The following is a 27,064-nucleotide window of genomic DNA, read 5'->3' on the forward strand; positions in this document are numbered from 1 at the left end:
GTTTCTTATGCACTTTCTCTTCTCTTTAAACTTAAATATATTTAAAACTATACATGATGCAATTCAATGCTTTGTACTAGGGGCTTGAATTCCCAAATCTTAGAACATTCTTTATGTTCATTAATGTGCCAATATTTTTCTGCAAATTAAGTGAACTGATGAAAAAAATTCTGTTACCGTTCAAATCTTAACAATATTCACAGAATATTAAATCCTTTGATAAGTAGCAGTGTCTTACAGTTTAACAGGCAATGTTGGGGGGAAGCAAAGAAAGGCAAACACACTAGTTACCTTGTGTCTCTTAGAAAAAAAATCATATTTTAATTATGTTTCAATAACTTTAACTAAAACCTCCACTCTTTATGACTTCTCTTCTTTACCCATTCACTTCTTTCTTGGGGTTGATAACTTTCCTGACAGAGGTTCTGAGGGGAGGGAAAGGAGAAAAGAAGGGAGAAAAAACTTGGAAACTGCTTTGATCCACAGTTCTGTTATTCTGGGTCAAGTATAACCGATTTCAGAATCATCCAGACAGAAAGATGCATGCTCAGTATATGTCTCATAATGCATGTTCTTTTTCCTTTGCATGTCCTCCACGTGTAAGAGCATAGATATAAACATACAGATGTAGTGGGAAAATCTGTACAGGAGTTAGGAGGCCTGACTTGTAATCCCGATCCCACTACCAACATTCTGTGACTTTATTCTAGTCTTTGTGTGATTCCCCCACCTCACCTCAATTTCCCCACGGTAAGATAAGAGAGTTCTATCAGTTGATTTCTGAGATCCCTTCCAACTTCAAAATTATTGATGCTTGGTTGAAAGAATAAATCTTTGTTCATTATTCTGGTTAATGCCTATTCATCAGCAGTCTGCACTTATGAAATTATATAAGAGAATGAAAAATAGGTTGATGAGTTCTGGACATAAAAGAGGGGAGCAGGTATCATTTCTTGGCCTTTTTGCTAAGATCAAGTGTAAAAGGGGGGAGCAGGTAAAAAACATATGGTGTATTTTAAGTAAATTTGTCTTTCTTTATAAAAGACGTTTGCACTGGGGCACCTGGGTGGCACAGTTAGCTAGCATCTGACTCTTGGTTTCGATTCAGGTTGTGATCTCAAGGTCATGTGAGACTGAGCCTTGCATCGGTGCCACCGCTCAGCATGGAGTCTACTTAAGTTTCTCTCTCCCTCTCCCTCTGCCCCTCACCTACCCTGCCCCCACCAAATAAAAAAAAAGAAGAAGAAAAAGAAGTTTGAACTATTTAGGTAGTGTCTTACCAATTATTTGGTGGTTGCTATTCCAAATAGGGACGCAGAGAACAGATCTTATATGGAATCCTGATATCTGGTCAGCCTAGGATATAAGAAAGCAGTTAATTAAAATTAAACATTATTTACCCACTTCTGACTTACAGCCTACCACTCGTCATAACAGACATTTAAAAATAACTTCTAAAAAGACATATTTTAATCTGTTTTTTAATGCCTACACTCACCTGCCTCTTTTAATTTAAAATATCACAATAAACATCCTAAGGAGATAAGCCCCACCCAAATAAGAATCAACCCAAAGACCCCACACCAATGGTACCTCCCCCAATCCCTGCAGCCACAGACAGCTGGATGTAAAATTCTTGAAAAATTCTAGCAACTGTCTCTGCCCTGAGTACTTAAAACATTTTAATTAAACTAGTGGTCAACATTACTCTTTGATTGGGGACATCTGTTAGTAAAAATATTTTGAGCCTATAATGCTGCCATATGTATATATACTTAAAAAAAAGATTTTATTTATTTATCTGAGAGAGAGAGAGAGAGAGCATAAGCAGGGAGGAAGGGCAGAGGCAGAGAGAGAAGCAGACTCCCCTCTGAGGCAGGAGTTTGATGTGGGATTGCATTCCAGAACCCTGGGATCATGACCTGAGCTGAAGGCAGCCGCTTAACTGACTGAGCCACCCAGGTGCCCTGCATATATACTTTTAATATTCTCTTTAATATTCCCTCTCTCACTCTTTTTTTTTTTTTTTTTAGAGAGAGAGAGAGCACACACACCTGAATTGGGGTGAGTGGGGTGGGCAGAGGGAGAGAGAATCTTAAGCAGGCTCCATGCCCAGTGGGGCTCGATCTCACAACCCTGAGATCATGACCTGAGCCAAAATCAAGAGTCGGATGCTTAATCAACTGAGCCACCTAAATGCCCCAATAGTCTCTATTTTTAATATCACTAATTTTACTATATATATTATAAAACCATACACAAAAAACTGAAGTTGCAAAAATATATGATAAATGTAGAGGTTCAGAGATCTTCTTTCTGTACTCTAGCAGACTGTCAGATGACATATTTAAAATACGAAGTTATAATTACCAGTATCAAAAACCATCATTCATTAATAAGCTCCACTTAATATGAAAACCAATGGTCCACATCTAACTGTTAGATAAGAGCTACTAAAGATTGAAAGGGTCTCAGTGAGTTCATATGACCTTGATTTCTAGTGAGAATGGTCAACCTGTCATCCCAATTCTATAGGAAAAAAAATAAGATACCAAGGTTTTAGATCATGGTTATTGGGGTAAAAAGGTACTTTTATATTTTTAAATGTTCATTATAGAAGTTAAGACCTACATATTTTAAACATTTGAAATTGGAAGTTCATTTACACACCTAAATTTTATGTTTGGATTGTTTTGATTTTCTTCTGAGAAATTAATTTTCCAGATATCTTCTATTTTTGATACCAGTATGTTAGTTTCTTTTTTTAAAGCACTTTTTTGGTTTTGTTCAAAAAATCTTTCCCTGCTCCTAGTGCATGAAGACATTCTATTCTTTTCCTAGAATCTTTATTGTATTAGCTTTCACATTTAGATTTGCAATCAAACTGAAAGTGATTTTCAAGAATAGTGTGAGCTAAGAGCCAAGACTCTTCCAACATCTATTTATTTACCACCTCCTATGCACCAGACACATGGCTGGGTTCTGAGGACACAAAAATGAATTTAAATAATTGTGTGAGGAGCTCACAGTGTAGTAAAAATAGAAATAGTTAAGATAAAATAAGTGTCCAAGTAAAGCAATTTCAAAATACTATAGAAAAGCCATCAACTCTGTTTAGAGAAACCAAGAGTAGCTTAAGATCCTTACAAGTGGGTCTTCAAGGACAATGATGGCGTTGATGATGCTGAGCTAACTGGATGTTCACTTCCTGTCAGGCATTCGGTTCAGCACCTTCACATGCATTATCGCCTAAAAACAACCCTGCAGGTAGGTACTGTTAGCTTCCTCCCTCTCAGATAACACTCGGGGAGATTAACTGCCTTGAAAGTGGAGAGACTGGTTCAAACGAAGTCAGACAATAACAAACACATCCATCAAAGTTACCTTCCAAAAGAAACAAAGTGATTTTCTTTCTCTCCCTCAGGCTAAAGTCTGACTTACAGCAATGCTAGTGAGCAAGAAGGGGAGGAGGTCGATTGCACAGAGGTCTGGGAGGTATCAGCTACAGACTTGGACTAGCCAGAGCGGTGCTAGAATGTATGGGTCTGTTTTGTTCTGCTGAGGGTCATACACACTGGTAGGTAGTCCCAAACCAGTGCGAGGAGGAAGCACAGTTGCCTCTGCCAACTCTGGGACAGCCACAGCCCCGCTCTAACCTCTCCTAAGAGATTTGCAGCAGCTGAGGAAAAGGGTCACTGTGCAAGAAGACAAGAACATGAAGTGAGTGAAAGAAACCAGGAGGGAGACAGCTTGAGAGGCTGATGGTGAGAACAAACCTTAGGCTGTTTATCAATTAAATAAGAGAGAGTTTTGTGTATCAAAAATTATTGTAGTTCCCCCAAAGAATTTTTTATTCTGGGGAGGTTCTCCCATCCCTGCAGAGGGTAACATGGAAACTTCCGGTTTGAGTAAGAGTGGAGTTACCGGATGTGGGGAACAGAGAAGTCTGAGCGAAATGATTCTGAGTTCAAGTTACAATTGAAATGGCCGTGGGAGAGGAGGAGCTGAGGCACTCATCTTGGAGTGATCAGCCTCTCGTTTGGATTGAGTGAGTAAAATCACCAAGGAAGAACTTGTGCAAGGAAAAGGCAAAAGGATGAAAATTGAACCTGAGAGGACACAGTATTTTGGGCAGAAAGAAGAAGGTGAGGTCAGTGACAGGAATAGAAAAGAACTCCAGAGCTCATACTCGTAACCTCAAGGCTTTGTAGCATTTCTAAATGTGTGAGTACGCTGCTACAACCTTTCTGGAAACAGATTTATTGATGTACGTCCAGAGTCTAAAAAGTATAAATACCCTTTGACCCATCATTTCCTGTGTCTAGAAATTTATTCTATGGTACTTATTATAGCTATACACAAAAGTTTACATGTGAAGGTGTAAACTGTAGCAATACTAATGATAATGCTATATTAGAAATAACCTGAATACTCAACTGGAGGGAGTTGGTTAAGTAAAGCATAGCACATCTATACAATGGAATATTATCCATCTAATTTAAATCATGTTATAGAAGAATATTTGTTAAATGTGGAAAATTTTAATATATTAAGTGGTAATAGTGTGGGTGTCTGTAGGTGTACAGACACTTACATATACATTGGAAGATCCTGGAAATATAACATTAGTTCCCACTGAATGGTTTGCCTATGGGAGTTTTTGTTTCTTTACTTCTTTACTTTTTAGAACAGGTTCAAGTTCACAGCAAAATGAGTGCAAGTACAGACAGTTTCCATCCCTTGCCCCAATATATACCTCAGCCTCCCCCACTATCAACATCACTCACCAGCGTGGTACTTTTGTTACAACTGATGAACCCAGACTGATACATCATTATCATCCAAAGTCCCCAATTTACATTAGGGTTCACTCTTGATGCTATACATTCCACAGGTTTTGACAACTGCACACTGACCTGTATCCACCATTATAGTATCATACAGATTAGTTTCACTGCCCCTCAAATCCTCTGTTACACCTGTTAATTCCTCCATCCCTGCTCAGCTCTGGCCACCACTTTTCTCCCCCAGCTTGACTGAGGTAGAATTGGCAAAATTATAACATGGTTAATGTGTATGTCACGATGATTTGGTACATGTATACATTGTGAAAGAATTCTGCCTATGAGAGTTTTTCAATTACTGTTTCTGCTTTTTAAATTTTGGATAATGAATTACTTGTAGACAAGGGGGAAAAGTTATTTTCTAAATAGAACTAAAATGGAATAATAGCGTCAAATTTAGCAGAATAGTCAAATAGGATAAGCACCAAACATGGGTTATTGAATTTAGCAACACAGAAGGTTAAATGAAGACAAAGACAGGCAAGGCAAGAAGGGGTGGGATGAGAAATAGAAGTCAANCAGAAGTCAAGTGGTTAGTTCTGGAGGAGAGGAAGGCCACACTGAGAGAGCGGAGCTGCGTGGATCCAATGCTAGAGGCTTGCCTGGGCTGAGCACAAGAGGAGAGGAGGGGCGAAAGAGAATGCTGAGAATGTCCTTAAATCATTCCCCTGCAGCTGAGGGAAGGGAGTGAAGCTGGCACTAACTGGCGATGAGAGTAGTGAATAGAGAGTGGAACAATCAGCATGCTTGATGAGCCCAGTATGAGGGAGATGGGGGAAGAAAGGACAGCAGAGTATGAGGGGCATGAATTTTTTGATTTTAAGATCATTAAGGCAATCTCCTCCCCCCTGACTTGTCTATCTGGGCAATGCTGTTGTTTCTGGAAAGTTAAACGGATCCAGGTTAGTTAATATGACCATATGAAACAGCAAGGGCTGGGAGCATATATCATCTGCTGCAGGGGCTGAAGGAGAAGAGATGAAGCCCACCACTGGAAGCACAAGACACCTGAAGAATGAATCCCAAATGGGTGAGGAGGAATAACAAAGGAAGAAGGGAAGAATCACCTCTGTTCATCACATAACCCCAAGTCTTCAGCTTGTATCAGTCAGTGGAGCTCAAACATATCTATTGGCCTCTTGAGCCTGACCAAGTCACTGAAACTTTCTATGTCCCCATTTTGTTATTGACATTTCTCTTGTGTGCACCAGAATGTTAACACTGGCTGTCTCCAGATTTTGGCATTATAGCCAATTCTCATCTTTTTTCCTTTGCGCTTTTTCTTATTTTCCAAGTTGTTTTATAAGAATATGTGTGAAGGGGTTTCAAAATTTGTAAGGTGTTTTGCAAATGTAAATATTACTAATATTGAGAGGAATACCTGCCCTCAAATATCTGCCCCACTGTTCCACAGGGTTCCTGAACGATCATTCTCGGTTTAAAACTCCCATCTTTAGAGTCCCTAATGTTAGACCACACGAGACTAAGCAGCCTTTCTAGAAGGCTACAGTTAAAATAAACATATGATCTGGGAGTGCCTACTTCTTTCCAATTAAAGATGTGTATACCTAAAAATTTTGTCTAGTCTCTGTCCTCATTGGGTATTTCCAGTAAACGGATCTACTTGGAGCCATCAAAATACACTTGTTATATTTTCGAGCCTCTCAAAGGTGGTCAGTGGAAATGTTAAGTGAATCGGTACTATAACACTATTCTTTAATATTCAATGTGTTTCCTTTCCCTACGAAGATATGTACAATTTTAGTATTTATTTATTTATTTATTTTTAAAAGTTTTTATGTATTTACTTGAGAGAGATTGAGTGAGAGAGTGAGAAAGAGAAAGAGTGCATGAGCGGGGGGATGGGCAGGGGCAGAGGGAGAGGGAAAAGCAGACTTCCTGATGAGTGCAGAGCCTGATGAGGGGCTCCATCCCAGGACCCCAGCGTCATGACTCGAGCCGAAGGCAGATGCTTAACTGACTGAGCCACCCAGGCACCCCTCCAATAATTTAAAGAAATACTTTATCTGCCAAATGTCAATCTACCAGAGAGAAATTCTGGTACTAGGACAAGCTGAGGGTAAAGATGTTCTGATGTCAGTCCCTTGATTTTTCTGAAACAGTAGAGAGGCAGTTTCTTTTTGCCTACCTTACCTACACATAGGATCAGTCCTAATGGCTTCTAGAACATACCTACCAATGATTTCTTGAATTTCTGACAAAAGTACTCCTAGAAAAATAACTGACCTTTGGGCTTAGAACTGAGGTATTGTCTTCACCTCCTACGCAGCAAAGTCTGTTCCACTCTTAGAACCACAGGACCCCTATTTGTCTTCACTCCCCACAGCTGCCTCATTCTATACCTTATTCAATTCTTAGTAATCGTCCTAACTTTCCTGACCTTCCTGGTCATCTGGAATTGTTATATCCACTGTCCAGTCTTCAAACCCTACTCCCCGGAAAGTATCTCAAACTAGCTTACACTAACTATCAGCGACTGAGAGATTACTGGTAAGCAAATGCCTTTCAGCAGATCCACAGAGCTCTATCCCTTAATGGTTTCAATTTTGCACATTTCCCTTTGTAACAGCAGCATAGCTGATAGACCAAAGGCATTACAGGAAATAGACAATGAATTGTCCTGCTGGGCTAGCACTCAGCATCCCAGACTATGGGAGTGCTTTGCTATGAGGCTCTCACAGGCGAAATGGGCTTTAATGCTCTAAGTCAAAGGATCTTAGAGCCTGGAGCCCCATTATCCTTAAGTGCTACATGACAAGGGCAAGAACTACTGAGTTGTCTTCAACAGGCTTTAGTAATAGAAAAAAAAAAACCATAGAAAGAATTTCATATGGAAAAACTGCATGGGATTGAAGCATGATGGATTTAGGGTCATGACACCTTTAGATTTAACTGTGTAACTCTAGGCATCAGCCACCCACGGCAGAGGAGATCTGGGTGCTGATGGGTTTCTCACTGCTCCTAAATTTTTTTTTAAAGATTTTATTTATTTATTTGACAGATAGAGACAGCCAGCGAGAGAGGGAACACAAGCAGGGGGAATGGGAGAGGAAGAAGCAGGCTCATAGCGGACGAGCCTGATGTGGGGCTCGATCCCATAATGCCGGGATCACGCCCTGAGCTGAAGGCAGACGCTTAACCGCTGTGCCACCCAGGCGCCCCACTGCTCCTAAATTTTAACAAATACATAAACCACCAAACCATCTGTGCATAAGGCCTGCCCTACTTTTTAGTTATTTCCTGTCATCCCCCCCTTGCCAACCCTATCCTATTTAAATGTTGGATCCAATTGTTCATTCCTGCTGCAGATAGAGAACAGACTCTGCATGTAATGGCTCTGAATATTCTCTCCATAGCTATACAAATGGGGAAAATACTAAATTAAGCAGTAGAATATTACACCTTATAATGACTAAATAATGCCTTGTTGTGCGTCAGTATGTTTGTTTTAAGGTATTCTTTTGAATCTAGTATGAAAAGAAGGGCAGAAAGCTTCACAGATAATGCACTAGAGTGCAACTAATTATTGGGAGTTGAATTCATAAGCACAATGCCAGCTAAAAGCAAGACCAGAACAACCATTTCAGGGTGACTGTGTTTGTAAATAAGAATGTGCACTCTGAGAAGCCACCTGATTCAGCAGCAGCTCATCTGCAAAGACACTTTATGTACCTGCTGTTGGGACAGTCTCAGGTAAAGAAGGATTTTAGGATAAAATCCATGCAGCACACTCCACGGGCTAGGGCAATAGAAAATAACCATCTGAATTCCCCAAAGATATGGCAAGGCAAGTTAATTTCCTTAGATCTTGCATTATTTCAATTCTGGTTCTGAGTAATAATTTCTAGTTTTTAGAGGGCTCACAATAGCCTGGCAAAATATAATTTCACATAAGATATCAAGGGTCTAAAATTTTCAAATATCTTTATAATTTTGCCTGATTACAAAAAGAATGAAAATACTTGTGAAATTTTTAAGCAAAAATAAAATCAGAGTCTCTAATCTTGCCATCTCTTGACATGGCAACTATTAACAGTTTAGTATAAGTTCTTCCTGATCTTTTCCTATGAATATATAATATGCTCATTCATCAATATTTGATATATTCAACAATATATATGTTCATATATAACATAGATAAAATATTCAACGATGTTGAACAATAATAATTATTAAGTACTAAACATTGTTCCAGTTGTTGGGGAGACATCAGTGAGTAAAACAGACAAAATCCTCACTTTCATTGAGCTTACATTCTAGTGAGAGAAGACTGGTGGCAAAAAATACAGAAGAAATACAGAAATAGATCACATGTTAGAAGGTGTTAGGAATTACAGAGAAAAAATAGAGCAGGATAAAGGGGATTTAATATCAAGGTTGTCAGGCCTTACCACAGGTAATGTTTGAAAGATGACTTTAAAGAAGTGAGGATTTGAACCATGCAGATATTAGGGAAAAAGTATTTCAGCTGAGGGAACAGCCAGTGCAAAGGCTCTGAGGTGGGTGTGTGAGCAACACATTCTAGGAATAATAAAATGACCTGTGTGGCTGGAGAAGTAGGAGTCAGGGCTGGGGCCAGATAATGAGTTGCCAGATGGTGTAGGGCATTGTAAACCTCTGAAAGAATTGTGAGTTTGCTTTTACTCTATCTAGTGACATAAAGATGCTTTGAAGAGTTTGTGAGCAGAGTTGTGATATGATATGACTTAAATTTTTTTAAAGATTTTATTTATTTATTTGACAGAGATAGAGACAGCCAGCAAGAGAGGGAACACAAGCAGGGGGAGTGGGAGAGGAAGAAGGAGGCTCATAGCAGAGGAGCCTGATATGGGGCTTGATCCCAGAACGCTGGGATCACGCCCTGAGCCGAAGGCAGATGCTCAATGACTGCGCCACCCAGGCGCCCCATGACTTAAAATTTAAAAGCATTTGGCTATTATATCACGAACAGAGTATAGAGGGGCAGAGAGTAAGAGGCTATGGCCATGAAATCGTCCAGAGATGGGGGTGACTTGGACCGGGTGGTAGCAGTTGAGTGGTGAGAAGTGCTGGAAAAATTTTGCAGGTAGAGCCAACTGGACTTCCTGATGAGTTAGATGTGCAACATAAGAGAATGATGTTTATAAAATTATTGTCATATGCATCAGGAAGGATTGAGTTGCCTTAATAGAGACAGGGAAACAGAGAGGAGTAGGCTTGGGAGAAAAAAGATTGTGAGCTCTGTTTTGGACATGTTAAGTTTGAGGGGTCTATTAGAAAAATATGTGTATATATGTATATATATCATTCTATACATACTTCTATACATTATTCTATACATATTGCTTTGTGGCTTTTTTCTTGTGAACATTTTTCCATATCAGGACATATGGAAGGTCATATGGGATAGAGATATTTTATGTGGATGCAATTGTAGTTATTATTGTAGTGTGGTAGGCAGAATTCTAAAGATGGTCTCTAAGATTCCCACCTTCCATCCTCCACTTTGTAGAAATCTGGTATAATCCTCTCCCCTTGAGTATGGGCAGGACTTGTAAATATGACAGGATCATCACTTCCTTGATTAGGTTATGTTATGTGGCAGAGGGGATGGGATAGCCCCCTTGTGATTATGTAAGTCACTCCTGACATCATGCAAGCCTCTGTCACAGCCAACTGCAGTGAGATTCTCCTGTTGGCTTTGAGCAAGTGAGCTGCCGGGGTGTGAGAGGGCCATATGGCTAGTACCTAAGGGCAATCTCTAAGAGCTGAGAGAGACCTTTTAGTAGCAGTCATTAAGAAAAGGGAAACCTCAGTCTATAACTGCATGGAACTCAATTCTGCCATCACCCAGATAAGTTTTGAAAAGTGCCAAAATCCACATGAGAATGCCACCTGGCCAACACCTTGATTTTAGCCTTGTGCGACCCTGAAGTAGAGAACCCAGCTATGCCATGCCTAGATTTCTCACCTACAGAAACTGTGAGATAAGAAATGAGTGTTTGTCTTAATTTGCTGAATGTGTGGTGTCTTGTGATGCAGCAATAGAAAATTAATACACATGGTCTTCTGTCAGTGTCTTCAGGAGCTGAGCGTGGGCACCCTCTTCCCAAGGAGCAAATGATGGGTAAAACTACAAAACCTACCACTTACATGATCATCTGTGAACATGAGTGTTTCTTGAGCCACTATAAATAAAATAATCAGGTATATCTTTTCTGTCCTCCATCCTTTTCATGGAGGATGTAACAGAGTCTTGTAACAGAATAAACATATAGTGATCTTCATAAGGTTTCAGAATTTAAAGCTCAGAAATTTAGTTCTGGCTCTGTGAGTATCTTATATAACCATTCTGTCATAATTTTCCACCCCTATAAACCAAGGAGTTTGGCCTTAAATCCGTGCAGGCTATCAAGCCCAGCAGGGGCCACTCCTCAGAGACAACTCAAACAGGCGGACAGAAGGCAAGTAATCACTGTGGCTTGCCCTCTAAGTTGCTCTGTTCCCCACAAGGAGAGAACTCCATTAAATATTTAATACAGTCACAAAGAGAATACCCAGCAGGTAGACAACTATGATTACTTGCCCCATAGCCTTCACAGCAAGCTCCTGGCAGCACCTGGAATGGGCTTTATATCACATGAAACACATCCCTTTGTAGTTTCTATTAAAAGGAAGACCAACAGTTTGAAAACTGAGGTTTCAAAATAAGGATCATTCTCTCGCTGCATATCTTTGGGCAGAGTTTGTGAGGACTTCTCAGAAGTCATTATAAGGTAGGAAAAACACCGAAATTGGAAATCTAGTTTCTATTTTAGCTGTACAGCTAAGGCAAAGCCTGGCCGAGTAAATTCTCTCTTACTAACAGAAAATAGACTCTGGCATCATGAATCCCCAAATTGACAAGCTTCCTGTGTTTGCCTAAACTGGAAAAGAAACTACCAAATGCACATGAGAAGACGTTTTGGGGCTGGCACCCAGTTAGCGATCTGAAGACTGCACAAGATGGTTCACTGGGCGAGCTACTCATCAGTGGCTGCTGGACAGTTTCATTCATGGAGAAGGGAGCACGGCCCTGTGCAGTGCCAATGATCAGGAGCATCGTCTGGGCTCAACAGGAGCAAAAGCTGAACTCCTATTGTGTTCAGCCATGGAGATTTTGGAGTTTATCTATTGCCTTAAGTGATACTGTGGTTTGAATGTAGGCAACGGGGCTGTGTTTGAAATATACCAGAGTAATTGGTTTTTCAGCTATATGTTTTAAAGATTGGTGGGTTGTTCGGGCCTGGATAGCGTGGCTGGCTCCTGAAATTTGATCATCCTTAATGTGCCTTGGTAATCTGGCCCCTGGATGTCTGGCCATCCTTGTGAAGAGCCAAGTCTGCATATTGCTGGCTACTTGAAGACAGGATATGGTGACCATCTCGCCACAGCAGCCCAAGGCCACAGGACATGCATTCAGCCTTCATCACCTTTGGAACTAGCATCTCTTACTGTTCCTCCTCTGAGAAGACAAGGAGAGAACTGGCTGACTTGATAACCTGTAGGTCATCAGATTAGTGCCACTGTCACTTCTTTACTGCCAACAAACAATCACCCTTAACTCCCCTTTTTGGCTGGAGACTTTTCTCTTCCTTCCCCACTGTGTCTGTAGATGAAGAGAACTGAAGTAATCAAGTCAGTAATCAAGGTCTGCTGGTCTGCCGCTCTGTGTAAAGGCCCCTCATTTTAGAGAAAAGGACCTGCTTCTGCCAACCTGTCTCCACCCAAAAGAAGAAACTAGTCTTAATCAGATAAATATCTTCACTGATATTTATACAGAACTGCATCATTTACAAAATATTTATATAGAATTTTACATGTTACAATATATATGTGAGTAGTATGTCCAGGATGACTCAGCAGGTGAGTGGAGCAGACACGACAAAAAGGTAGGTCTGCTGGCCAACATTCACGTGCCTTTGTGGACAGAGGAAAGATGGAGTGGTGATTCCATTACCCAGGCAGCCCCTCAGCCGCTGGTCCCTATAGGAGAGACCAGTCAAGGAACTGAATTAGGAATCAGAAAGTCCAGTCCGTTCTGTGCCCTATCTTGAGGAAACTGTGTGGCCATAGGCAAGACACTTCAGCTCTCTGAGTCTGTTTCCTCATCTGTAAATTAAAGAAATCTCTAATATTCCTATTAACTGAAAGTTGACACATCTACACTATAAAACCCCAGAATAAGGCCAATCCACTTTGGGGTGTTCTATCCCAGGACACTACATTGTCTGATAAATTGGGGTCCTTCTTCATATTCAGTAAAGAAAACTCAAGTTGCCAGAATTAGCCATTGAGGCATTGAGAAATTTAGGCTAGAGACCAGCATTCAGGAAAATGTATTTCTGGCTGATTTAAGTTCATCATATAGATTTATGTTGAGAAAATCTGCAGGAAAAATAGGAAATGCTTTGAAAGGGATTACCCATGCTACCACTCTGCAAATTATCATTCTTGTTAACCAGCTTCAAACTATCCAGGGAAGTCAGTGAGTGTAGAGAACCAAAAAGCAAGCGCTTTTTCCGGGGAAGAAAACTCTGGGAGATACTCCACTAATCCTGGATTAAAAAATTATTTCCTTATATTCTATCAGTAATAAATAACTACTCAATTATGATTAGTGATAAAAATCATGGACCCATAGCAGACCAAGAAGAGAGGACTCAAACCTTTTCAGGAAGACAGCACAGTTCTAAAAGTTACCCTCTACCTCTAGGATGATTCCAGAATTACTTTTAGTGCAAGAATGAGGCAATTTTATTTTGTCATGACATTTTTTTTATCTTGAAGAAAACACTTAAAACATTAATAAAAAATATTATCTGAAATGGTTGTCTTTATCTTATGATCTACACCATCTTACATCAGGCTTCATGGGGAGAAGGTTGGAGCCTCTTAGCCTCTTGGCATCATGGCTTAGTCTGGAGTCTCATTTATTATTAACATAAACAGTTGACACCTGTCCCTGAGGCAAAATATACTTGAGAAGGGGGCGCCTGGGTGGCACAGCGGTTAAGCATCTGCCTTCGGCTTAGGGCGTGATCCCGGCGTTATGGGATCGAGCCCCACATCAGGCTCCTCCGCTAGGAGCCTGCTTCTTCCTCTCCCACTCCCCCTGCTTGTGTTCCCTCTCTCACTGGCTGTCTCTATCTCTGTCGAATAAATAAATAAAATCTTTAAAAATATATATATATACTTGAGAAGGGAGGAAGCCCAAGCAGATAAATAATTATGCTTTTCCTGGCGTAATACATAACACACACACACACACACACACACACACACTATAACATACACACACATTCATAGGACATATCTACTAAATGCCTGCTTTTAGGCAGAATTCTCTCACTCACCTCCATCTACACCGATTAATTCCTTTTCAATTTTTTCCCTTAGCATGAGAAGGGAAACATAAAATAACTTTAAACTCCAATACCATGCAAAGAGACGATGTAAAAATCATATATAATGCATCTTCAGATTTTCAATTGAAATCTAGTATTAGGTATGTGGAAGATTGAAACCATTTTAGGTGGAAGACCAAGAAATCATGTTGGTCTAAGTACATGCTTTATTTTATCAGAGGGAAGAAAGTGATTTCACAAAACAGTCACTGCTTAACCTACCACAGTTTACTGTCTTCAGGCATCGTTGCTTCTAATTACTGGATAAAAGTGTGAAATTTTTATGCCCAATCCCACAGAAGTAACTGTTGCACTTTTGCTCAAGAGTCCATACTGTTCTTTTTATAGATCAGTGGAGCAGGCTGCTTTATTAGAATGGACTACAAGCGCAGAGAAAAATGTAAAGTGGCTGTATCACTAATCAGGAAGAGATGTGGTAAAAGTCTGCAGACATAAGGATATGGTATATCCAAGATCACTGAATTGTAGGAGCAGAAGTATTCTTGAGATATTAATTGTGCTTGCTATATGTGCTGTTTTCCACAAGGAAGAAAAAAAGAGCAATGATTGGACAAGAATTTTTCCTTCCCTGATGAAGGCGAAGACATTGCTAGCCTATGACCCAGCATGTCATTCTCCAAGGTATAGACACTAGGAACACTCTTGCACGTGTACACTTAGAGACATGTACAAGAGTGTCCTTAGCAGTTATGTATGTGACCGCCAAACATGGAACCCAAATGTCCATCAACACCATAGTGGATAAGTAAAGCAAGACTTATTCATACAGTGGAATACTTGGCAGCAGTGAAAATAAATGAATGAATTGCAAGCTCATATGACTCAGGAACATATGTTGAATGAAAAAGCAAGCCATGGAAGATACATACAGTATAACTTAATGTATATAAAGTTCAGAGGCATGAAAGATATAATGATTTATTTGGCATGGATTCAGACATATGCAATGAAACTATACAGAAAAGCAAAAGAATGTTAAGTTCAAATTAGGATAGGGTTACCTCTGCAGGGAAAGAAAAGGGGAAGGGATTAGGGAAGATCCGTACAAAGATTCATAATTAATAATCATGTTCTTTTCTTAAACTGGGTAGTGGGTGTTTACAGCCTCATGTTTTGTTATACCTTTACATGTGGCTAATTACTCAACTTTTTAAAATGGTGTAATTTGTTGATTCTTTCTTTTCCCCAGAATTTGACTTCATGATCCAAAGCTAAGAGCAGAGTAACAGTAATCCATAACAAACTTAGTACCAAAGTTTGGGATAGGAATCAACCATGACCCATTTACATCTAATCTAATATGATGACTTGGTAACAAGGAATTGGCAATGAATAATTTTTCTGCGTATCAAGCCTTTCAGTTTGTTCGGCTATTACCGATGTCAGTAATAGGTTCCTGAGAGCGTTTGCTTCATAAAACTGTGTTTAGATATCTGTTCTTCAGGATTCTCTCTCTAAAAGCAAGGAAGAAAGAAACATGGCAGAACACAAAACGTCGTCAAATCAGTCCTAATCCAGTCGCGATGCTGAAGTATACAAATATTGGCCTCTATAAATTATTTCTGCTCTGCCAATCACAGAACCAAGGTGGTAGTATTTTCTCACAAAGGAGGACAAATAAAGAAGCTTTAGACTGTGTACTTCCCCAAGGAAGGTAAGCCAAAGCTCAGAACTAATGCATCAGAACTGAAGAGAGCTAGAGGGTGGACAGGGTTGGGACAGCCAAGGGAGCACGCCGCAGAGACACCCAATCCGACCAGGAGTTCATGAAAGGATTTGCAAGGTAGGAGCAGCGGAGCTCCATACTCAAGAATTAATAGAAACTACTAGAGGACATAGCCTGGGGGAAGATAGCTCCAGGCAGCTACAGAGAGGTGGTAAGTTCTGGGGAATTAAAAATTTCCCTGCAGAGATCTGCAAAGATGACAAGACTGAAGTTTGAAGTTTAGATGCAGCCTCCTGAGACATCATGTCCCACTCCAGGTATGGGGCAGCACTGAGCAGGCCTGAGGAGGAGGGCTGTGGAGTCTGGAAACTGGGACTGAATCCCTGTCTGTCTCCAGAGTCATCATTTCAGCTTAAATGTTCAGTTATTATCGCTCATCTATTCTCTGTACTGTAACCACAGAGGTGGTGTGATCTTTCTAAAATAGAACTCCTATATGGGGCGCCTGGGTGGCTCAGTCGTTAAGTGTCTGCCTTTGGCTCAGGTCATGATCCCAGGGTGCTGCGACTGAGCCCTGCATTGGGCTCTCTGCTCAGCAGGAAGCCTGCTTCTCCCTCTCCCACTCCCCCTTCTTGTGTTCCCTCTCTCGCTGTCTCTCTCTGTCAAATAAATAAATAAAATCTTTAAAATAAAATGAAATAAAATACAACTACTGTATCTCCCTGATTTAAAACTCAACTACTGGCTCCCCGTTGCCTAGAACAAATACCCCAACTTCTTAACGTGGTTTTCAAAGTCTTAGCAATCTGGCCTCTGCTTCCCCCTCCAGCCTCATCTACCCGGTGCTTTCCACAGTGTTAACTCATCTCAGCACCCCAGCCCCTTAGCCCTCATGCTCTCTCAGCTTTGCCTGGAACACATCTCCTCACCTTCCCCGTCAAAAAAACTGCTACTCTTTAGATCTTAGCTTGGCAATCTAGAATAAGAAACATGTAATTTATTGAACACACACACACACACATACACACATGTATTTTATAAATTCATGTAAATTTATCTGTATGGTACTGTACTTAGAATTTAAACATCTACAAGTCAGAATCTATATTGCTTTAATATATTCTGCACAATGTCCCTACAAAATTAACATTAAACAATTACACAAACCAATCTACCGTTTCTTGGGAGCAATTTTAAAAGACATGGTAGTTGTCCTAGCATCTATTGGGAAATAACTATGTTATATACACATTTTTATTGGTAACTATTTCATAGTTTAATATAAACTATGTTTAATATAAAATGTTCACGAGTTAATGCATGGGTACTTGTATATGGGTACATTTAACATAAAATGTATCCAATTGTAAAAGAGCTTCAAACTAATACATAACAAATAGCTCTTTTGCCACAAATCAGAGTAGAGAGGAGGTTTTTGTTACTCAACAGTAGGCAATGCTAAAAATCTGATCACAGGGGAAAGATGCAAAAAAAAAAAAAAAAGATTGCATGTAAACTCAGGGGTTGCTGTCGATCTACATGATGTCCCTCTTTTGTTTCAACCAGCAAACCATCACCAGGGTGACAAGTGAACCTTAAGGCTGCAACCAGAGAATTCCTCTTACCTCGGCATCAAAGCGAGGATCCTGGTAGGCATCGCTGATGTTCACCGGAAGGCCTGTGGAAGCTACTAGCTCAGCAACACTGTTATTTATGAGCCAGTCGGAATATGATGATTTCTCCATGCTTTCTTTGAAACTATCAAAACCAAAGCAGATAGTAAGAAAATAGAGACACATAAGTTTGCTTGAAAGCAAATCTCATAAAACTATACTCATAGTAGGATTTTCTATCCCCCTTAAGAAGTGGTAAGTGACTTGAGTCACAGAATAGCGAGGTAATTATCAGTAGCTACTTCCAAAAAAAAAAAAACAAAACTTACCTGATGTAATGTAAAATAATCAAATCCGTGGAAAGAAATACTAGATTCTCTATGATCCAGAAAACAACTCTAGGTTGTATTTAGGCCAAAGCAGACAGACATAAAGTAAGTCATCATGGAATGACCGAGATCGGCAACAGGATGCTAACACCACAGCATAGTAAATCCCACTGACATCCCCAGTCCACTCCCCTTAGCTGAGCAGACTGGACGTTTGACACAGGGAAAAATTAACCCCAGAACGGGGAAAAAATCAGGAAATAAATTAGGAGTTTACATAATTTTAAAGGCAGCAAAAGAGCAGATCTAGACCATGCATAATCTTAGTAATTATGTACCTATTTTGTAGTATGTCTCAGAGTTTCTTAACGAAAACACATTTTGTGAACTTTCTCTTGTATTGCATTCAGTACAATCATCAAATTTACAGAAATGGCATACGAATTAGGAAGATTCCTTATTCCCTCCCTTCCACCATTTCTTCCCCAAGTACGTACTGAGCACTACCAGGAGCTATGGAAATGTAAAACTGAGTACCAAATTCGCGATGTCAAGGAAAATTTTCGTGGAGGATGTGAGGTTTGTGGTGTGGCAAGTGAGAACTGAAATTACATAAATGAATGCAATTCTGCTGGGGCAATGTTTTCCAAACCACCTAGGTTTGGAAGCCTAGGTTCCAGGACACGAGAGTGAGTGTACCACAGATGCCGCATGCGTAAAGAAAACACTAAACACTGTCACTAGTCGTTGTTACTATGCAACAACGTGCCGCAGTGTGGAATCCGTGCCATCCCGCGGATCTGCGGCATGGAGAGGCGCCCGGATGCACGAGAAGTGGGAAACACATTCTTTAGCACCATCGGTAGGTGTCATCCATAATGACTGCTGCTCTGGGTCTGGTGAACGTAACATATACTTGTGATGTTAGTCATCCCTTCTTGCATATTAAACACTACTAACGCATCCATTTACTCGCTCTGGATCTCTGGCTGAGGAGTGGAAGTTTTACTAAAAAGCAGAGTCGTGTATTTCTCAGGTGGTGCCTAAATCAAAGAAATCAGACTGAGGATTTCAAAGATAAGATGACGACTTTCTTTTCTACAACGAACAAAGGGACAACAACAAAGTCCATGTTTTTCTTCTTTGCTACATTATATCTGTGAGAAGGGACATTTTATGTTGTGCTGCAATGAAAGCAAAATACAGGAGGAAACATGGTAACACACCTGACAGGAGGATCCAGTGGGATGAAGCCATTCGTAAGCTTATAAAGGAGCGTGACTGAAAGCTGCTCATTTTTTGCAGCGATTAATTGGTCTGTCAACTCACTCTGTGCTGTCTGTGTACTTTATGCCATTCTACAGTTTTTAAGAAGTGTTCTGTGGTAAAACCGTGTGGAAAGTGCTGAGCTAGAATGTGCTGGGTGGAAGAGCTGCCGCTGGACCCTGGGGATGGGGGAAGAAACTGAGGGAAGAAATGGTTGGGGCAGGGAAAGGTGAAGGGCAAGTGGTGAACACCCTAAGGAAGGAACCAGTTTCATCAACAAATGCGAAAACCTTGAAGCTGGGTCTTTCAGGGTGGGCAAGAGTTCAGCCGGGAGAGACTGGGGGTGGTGAGGAGGAGAGCACCAGAGGAGGAGGAAACAGCAGGAACAGAGACACAAAGGGAGAAGAGTACAGGGTGTGTTCTCGGAACACTGAGCAATCCTCTTTGGTGGGAGCACAGGATCCATGAGGTGGGGAATTAAAATGAAAAGAATGTCAGGGCTTAAAGGTGGCGCCTCTGACCACGGGGCTGAAACCTTAGTCACAGGCGATGGGGAGCTGGTGGAGAGTACGGAGCGGCGAAGTGACATGATTGGAGCTGTGATTTCAGGACGGTCAATCCAAGGACACGGAGCAAGAAAAACTGGCTAAGAGAGATGAAAGGTAGAGCAGCCAAGTTGTGCAGGTGGGAGGTGATGATGCCGGTCCCTCAAGAGGGCCTACAGAGGGGCTGGGTGGGCAGCCCATGTGGCTTATGGATTGTACAATTCTCTACATTTTATAGATCAGAAAACTGAGGCTCAGAGATGCTAAACAATTTTCCTAAGTGGAAACAGAATTTTCAGTTAAGTGTGACTGCAGAGCCCCATGATATTCTGTTTATCCTGTTGCCTCTCAGGGAAGGCATCAACGAGTAGGAGTAGAGCAAGAATAGTAGGTTCTCACCAAAAGAAAAGAAGGGAGTGGCAGTCCACAGCTCAGAGAGTTTCAGGGAGACTCTGCAGGTCAGAAACACTGCAGTCTGAGACTGCATGCAGTCAAAGGAAGAGGGAGGAAAAGGCATTGGACTTGATCATCCAGAGCTGTAGGTCCCTACTTACAAAATTCCCAAGGAAGATGATGGTGAAACACTTACTGAGCAGGGGCCCCAGGAAGATTCATTCTAAATCTGAACATGCCCAGAACTGGCTTTCGTTCAGGCTGTGTATGTATTGCAATCAGTCTAAAATTGTAGGACAAAGGAAGACAGTCAACTCTGTGCAAGGCACTGCACGTAAGCCCAGTTGAGGTCGTTTCTGGAAAGTACAAACTATGGTCTCTCCCCTCAGAGGCTCCCACCTAGATGGGGAGGTGAGAAATACACACACTGACACTTACACAATGAATAATTTAGGCACCCAGTTCAAATTTCAAATGAAAAATGTGTCACATGGCTGTGCTGACTAGTTGCCAAGTCAATGGTACCGATCAGGAATGCAAAAGAAGTGCAGGGAGGAAGCAACCATCCTGGCTGTTGCAATCAGGGTAAGGCTACAGAGGGGAGGGGAGATTATAATGAAACGATGGCTGCAACAGTGCAAGTAGATGTTCCGAAAAGCATCTCATCATTTCTTCAGTTTATGTCGCACGGGTGCATAAACTAAGGCCCAGTGTGGCAGAATGCTCGGAGAGAGACGGTCAGGAAGGATGACTGTCACTCTGAGTATTTATATCACATTCTGGCTTTTGCACCAATTCAACCTTTCAAATCTTAAAATTGTACTGTAATGCAGAATTACGATGTTGAGTTAGAGCTTTTAGAGCTTTCAAAACCTTTCTTTCTTTTTTAAGATTTTATTTATTTATTTGACAGAGGGAGAGTGAGAGAGAGAGAGAGCAAGCACAAGGAAGGGGAGTGGCAAAGGGAGAGGGAGAAGCAGACTCTCCACTGAGCGGGAAGCCAGATGTGGGGCTCAATCCCAGGATGCTGGGATCATGACCTGAGCTGAAGGCAAATGCTTAACTGACTGAGCCACCCAGGAGCCCCGAAAACCTTGTCTTTTTTTCAAAAGGATAATTTTGTTTTATGAAAAAGACCATGAGTTTTAGAGTCAAATATACCTGATTCAAATACCTATTTTGCCACTTCCTAGCAATGTGATCTCAGACAAGTTGGCTACACTCATCTGTAAAATGGGTATAATACTACTACTTAGTTACTGTGCAGATTAGGGTAATAATTTATACAAGTGCTTAACATATTTTCTGGCCCACAGTAAGCATTTTTTAAAAGTATCTACATTTTAACAGCTTCTAAAGTAAATTCCACATGCGACAGTAGCCTTTGTACATTTTTCCCAATGAAGTATTGTGAATTTATCCACAAAGGAAAGGGCCCAAATTATTTCTGTTTCTTGGGGGTACATCTGGTTTAAAGGATGAGTTCTTTCATTAAGGTCCTGAAAGGTCAACTCCTTTTGATTGATGAGAGCTCTTTTATTCTGTGTGTCTTCCTCTCTTTTGATTGATTGCTGTTGGAGAAGAACATGTTCAGATCATGTACACAGCCATGTGTGGTTCTGCCCTGCAAAGGGGTGCCCTGTAAAAGGAACTGAAATCTATGCCTAGTTGTGCATGTTGGTTTAGAGCTGCATCCATCCAGAGGGAGTACTTTTTCTATTCTCACAGAGAATAGAAATGGAATAGAAACCGTATGGGCTGACAAAGGCCCTGTTTCAATCTTCTCTGACAAATGGACATCTAATAGCAAATTGAATGTCTTTAGTGACAGGGAACTCATTACCTACCAAAATATTCCACTCCATTTTGCGGCCGCTCAACTTACTTCCTAATAATCATCGTTTGTTCCCAGTCCCATGGGATCTCATTAGCTGACAGCCCTTGAAATATTTGGCAGTAATTAACATGTTTCCCATAGTCCTCCAACCAAGATCATTCTTTTCTAACCAGCTCTAATTCCTTCAGCAACTCCTCCTCTGGCATGCCTTCCTTATTCTCACCATCCCAGTCCTACATGTATCCCTGCTGAGTAATAGCCCTCTTGATGATGAAAGCCAGTCCAGAATAGTCTTCTCCATGGGTCCAAGCAGGACGGAGGTGGGATGACAATCACCTTTGTTCTGGATCTTGTTCTTACCAGAAGAGTGAGGGTTGATAGTTTCTAACAGGTCTTTTTTTTTTTTTTATAAGTTGTTGGAAGCTTAAATTAATATCCAAAATTGAATTAGCCAACTTTCTAGAGCCCCCTAAATCTGACCAGAGATATCAAATCCAGTACTAAGATCTTCAGTTTGGGCCAGAACCAAGATAAGGAGAGTTACTGCAGTTTGGAAACCCATCAATATCGATTACTCTGTAGTTTGTGGGTGCAAATGGGATCGTGTCAGTTCAGTAGGTCTTAGCTGCCATGTGCATAACTGCCAGACCACAGACACTTCCAAGTTCTCTCCCCCCTCTAGTCTCTAGGGAGACTTATTCTTTTGCTCAAGGCCCCTTGTCAAAGCTTTGGAAGCCACTTGAGGGAGACCAGACACTTGAGGGTGCTTAAGTTTCGTGGGGTAAAGAAAGAATCCTCTCCCTCACAGTCTGCATTGTATTTTAGCCCCTAGGTTCCAAGGCCATATTGTTTATGTCTATCCTGCCACAAGTTTCCTCATTAAATAGCCCCGTCATCTTCTCCCATACTCTTCTCTGTTATATGCAGGGAATTCAGGTGGGCTGACTCTTCTTTCAGCAAAAACAAAAGACATTTACTGATCATCTCATGCAAGTGAATGTCTGGTGTGAATGTTTCTGGGTTTGTGTATATTTTGCCAAGATATTTACTGTACACCAGTGCACCATAGAGAGAGGAAAAATGGCTTAAAATTCTATACAACATTCATTTGTTGAATGTTTTGTTGAAAATCAAGGTTTGAGAAAGCATTAAAATACTTCCAAAGTTTATATATTTTAATAACTGTCCATGTTTAATAGCTTCTCATATTCAAATAATAAAACTATTTTGACCCTTAAGGTGGGGATGTTAAAATAAAAGCTGGCTTAAAGAAAAACAAACAAACAAACAAACAAACAAACAAAAAACAGCAGACCAAAAAAAAAAAAAATCCTTGAACTAAGAGTCTGAGAGAAGGAAAATACAGTTGTCCCTTAACTTCAGTGACTCTTTCTTAAAAAGTAAAAATTAACCACTACGCTTATTTTAAGTCTTTAAAAAGTAGACCTCCCTAAGATCAAGATTTGTTTAAAATAACATGAAAATTGTAAAGAAATTTTTTACTTGTATTTTACTAGAACCAGGTACATAGGAAGATGCAGGTTTTTAAGTGAGTTTCCCACAAAAGGCTAGAGTTTAGAGTCTTCTTTCTCAGTGGTATTTTGCTTCCAAATTTGAGACTCACACTGACTTCAAGGAGAGCTTCATGAGCTTGAATATACTGACAGTGGAAGGATAAAAGAGAATTGCCCTATTACAGATAACACATAATTCCTGAAATGTGGGTGCCCCTGAAGTGAGGGCCAGTGAGGTAAGATAGAAAGCTGAGGACAAGTTGCAGAGTAGTGGAGGAAAGAAATCAATACAAGTAAAACAAAACAAGACAAAATAAAACACCGCTGGACAAGTAACTTCACCACCTTCAATTGTCTGAAAAACCTATCTTAGCTAAAGATTCAAACAGAGAAAACTATATGAAAATACACTTAAGGCTTTTTTAAGAGTTAATTCTCAAAATGAGTCTCTAAATTAGAAGACAAAATATCTGAATAAAATAATGTTAATCATTAGACTGTGTCTGTATTGACATTTTTGTTCTCAACCCTCGAGTTCAGTCTTCACTAGAGACTCACAAGACTTTGCTCTTTCAAGAATGACCATGTTCCCTACTAAGCGCTGGACAGTCATGGGGCAAATCTTGCATAAACACATAATAAAGGTCTTTCCCTTTTTGCTTAAAGAACCCATCTGTAGAGGGGTGGTCAGCTAGCTCAGCCCTGCCCCTACCCATACAGAAAGAGGTATAGGAAGAAGCTGAAGGGGACACACCTTTGGGGAGCTTACAAACAATGACAGTGGTTTGTGATAAATACCATAATGGAAAAATGCACAAGGCACTATGGGAACAGAAAAAAGAAGGATCAGTTTTGTTTGAGTTGGGAATGGTATTTGGAAAATCACTTCCCAAAAGGAAGTTGGTCTAGGCTGGCTTTTGTAGAAGTAAAAGTTCATCTGGCAGAGAAAGAAGGTAAAAACAATCCAGACAAAACCACAGCATGAGTAAAGCTTTAGAAGTGTGAGGTTTTCTGTATTGATATGATAAATACTAGAGCTAAAACTGAGGATACGTGGTGGAAGTGATCAATAAGGCTACAGTGGAAGAGCCAACCAATATACTGTGTGGTCCCGTGGACATACTTTGTATCCACAACTGAATATATACTGACGATCTCCACATCTACACCTGCAGCCCATTGAGTCCTGTCTTCCCTACATATATATCCAAGCACTTCCTGGACATTTCTTCCTCGTCATTTCCAGGCATCTCAAATTTAATGTTTTCAAGACTAGACTAATATATTCTCTTTGACGAGCTAGAACAATCATTAATGAAAACTGTGACCATTAACTAAAAATATATCATTAGGTTGGGAGCAGAAGTGTCAACATAGATGCACCTATTTTCTTACTGTCAAGGAATGATTGTCAATTGCCCTCTGCTAGCTTGAGTATTATCCAGTGGGGGCAGGATTCAGAAAGGCAAAGAAGCAAGACAGGAACTCCAAGAACTCTTTAGGACAGATACTTCTTTTTTCTGTTTTGCAAACAAAAACTGTTTTTTGATCTATAGTTTGTGCCTGATACTATTTGCCATTTTGTTTCATTGATTAGAGGTCGTTCTGAGCTGTGGTTCACAGAAAGAAAGTCTATTCCTTACTTTTTCTTTTCAGGTAAACCTATCTATCCCTGGATCCTTCCTGAAGCCTCGAGCTGTGAAACATTATTTGACGTTGTCTTTCAATTAGGAGATTAAGAAACTAAGTCAATACCAGTGGGACTCAAAGCTAGCACCCCAGCAGGGGAGTCTTAAACACCCAGAACTGGCACATAAATAATCCCCTACTGGCTTCAGTATGTCTTTGAAGGTTACCAAACAATCTTTTAGTCATAAAAAGTAATGGGAGAGAGTATAATTAGCAAGCAGAGCTAGCCTGTCAGTTCTCACAGGGTGGTAGGTGAGGAAGATGCTCTAAGTTGCAGAAGTTCCAAAACTTTATCATGACCTGTTAATGGACTTACCTTTAAGGTCTTGCCTGAGGACACTTCATCACACTCTTATTTCTCCTGCTTTAAGCATTCTGTGTTATTAGAAATGAAGACATGGTGACCAAAGAACACATTTTCTGTCCCTCATTTCCTCAAGTTGTACGATTAGACGGATGAGATTTATCACCCGCAGGAGTTGGTGTCACTTTGGGGAAGAGTCTTGTGACTCTCAGATGGGTGTCAGATGGCATCACTGTGAGTGGTTGATGTCTACAATTTAGCATCATATAGTGACAACTGCTTGGTTTCACAGCCAAGCAAATCTGGAAGGGTTTTTCATATCTTGGTCCAACATTTCCTAGTTGTGAGACTACAGATAAAATTTTAATAACTTTTAGTTTCCAGAATGGAAAATAGGGGAAATAAAATTCATTTTACAGGGATGATTTGAGGATACAATAATATAATGTTGATGAATGCATGGCACATAAAAAGCTCTCAAGAAATATCAATTCCTTATATCACAAAGATTTTTCTTTTATAAAAACACTAAGGTGAAACATGTTCTGTTTAAACTGCTTCCTTCCTGGGGCAGGAGAGATGTTAACTGTTTTTGGCTGTGGCATCATTGTCATATTTGGAGACATGCTGAAGAGAAAATGCGTTAGTGGCAAAATTGTTGATAATAGAGCACACATTTAAAATTCCTATCCTGTTAGATGTTTCAAGCAGCCCCACCACATCTCTCTTTGGGGGTGCTGTGGCCAACTGCACCCATCTGTTATTTGATCTTCGAGAGCATACCTTCCCAACAAGTCCCGGGGATACGTCTACACAGCAAGAAAGGAGAAGAGGACTCAATGTGTTAAAATATTAACTCAAGCATGTTAAATAAGAGACCTACAAAAGTAAGAGTCAAATATAAAAACCAATCATTAAGGTTTTCAAGCTGCCATAATTCTGTTTACTGCATAGCAGCAATCTAAGAGACAGCTGACCTACTTTATTATGGCTACTTTATTATGTTTGATCTCAGCACTTATTCATGTGCCTTGTTGTTCATGGAACATTTTCATAGCTTTCTTCTCCTCTGTGACAGTTTTTCTAGAGTGACAAACCCATTGGCCCAAAATAAACAGGGGTAATGAGCAGGTTTGTCTTTCATTTGAGTCTTCATGTTCAAAGGCAAGAAAAAGAAAAGACAGAAATTACATATGTTTAAGAGGTAAAGGTTAGATGCTTGAGAAATATGTGTTCTTGACTTTAAGATTTTGCAAGACATACAACTGCATTTTATAAATGTTTCCTCTCTTTCACTGATACTTAATTCTCATAATTAGTATCATGCAAATGGTACAGGGCCACATACACCACTAGCGTCATGGAGGGTATTTATAAAATAGGGTTATTTGGAGGGAAAACATGCAAGCCCAGAAATATCAAAGTGACGTGACTCCCTGAGAGATATGCCTAGATCAGGTATGAAATGTTTCAGTGGAAACACTACAATCTCATAACACTCTATATATTTTTAGGGAAAGGAACTAGAAATATATAGTTGACTCTGTAACAACAGAGTTTCCTGGTAAAGAACTAGCCTTTATACCATGAGGGAGCC

At 40.3% G+C, this 27,064-nt stretch overlaps 1 protein-coding gene across 1 annotated transcript in view; it reads right to left on the bottom strand.

Moving 5' to 3' along the window:
* Positions 1-27,064, bottom strand: part of PDE11A (phosphodiesterase 11A) — a 374,013-nt gene that overhangs the window by 159,783 nt on the left and 187,166 nt on the right. Inside the window, exons 6-7 of the mRNA XM_034654788.1 lie at positions 17,603-17,735; positions 1,281-1,356 (exon numbers count right to left, since the gene is read on the bottom strand). Of these exons, the coding sequence (XP_034510679.1) occupies positions 1,281-1,356; positions 17,603-17,735 (209 nt within the window). The remainder of the gene's footprint in view (positions 1-1,280; positions 1,357-17,602; positions 17,736-27,064) is intronic.

This window comes from Ailuropoda melanoleuca, chromosome 2 (genome assembly GCF_002007445.2).
Source record: "Ailuropoda melanoleuca isolate Jingjing chromosome 2, ASM200744v2, whole genome shotgun sequence".
NCBI lineage: Eukaryota > Metazoa > Chordata > Mammalia > Carnivora > Ursidae > Ailuropoda > Ailuropoda melanoleuca.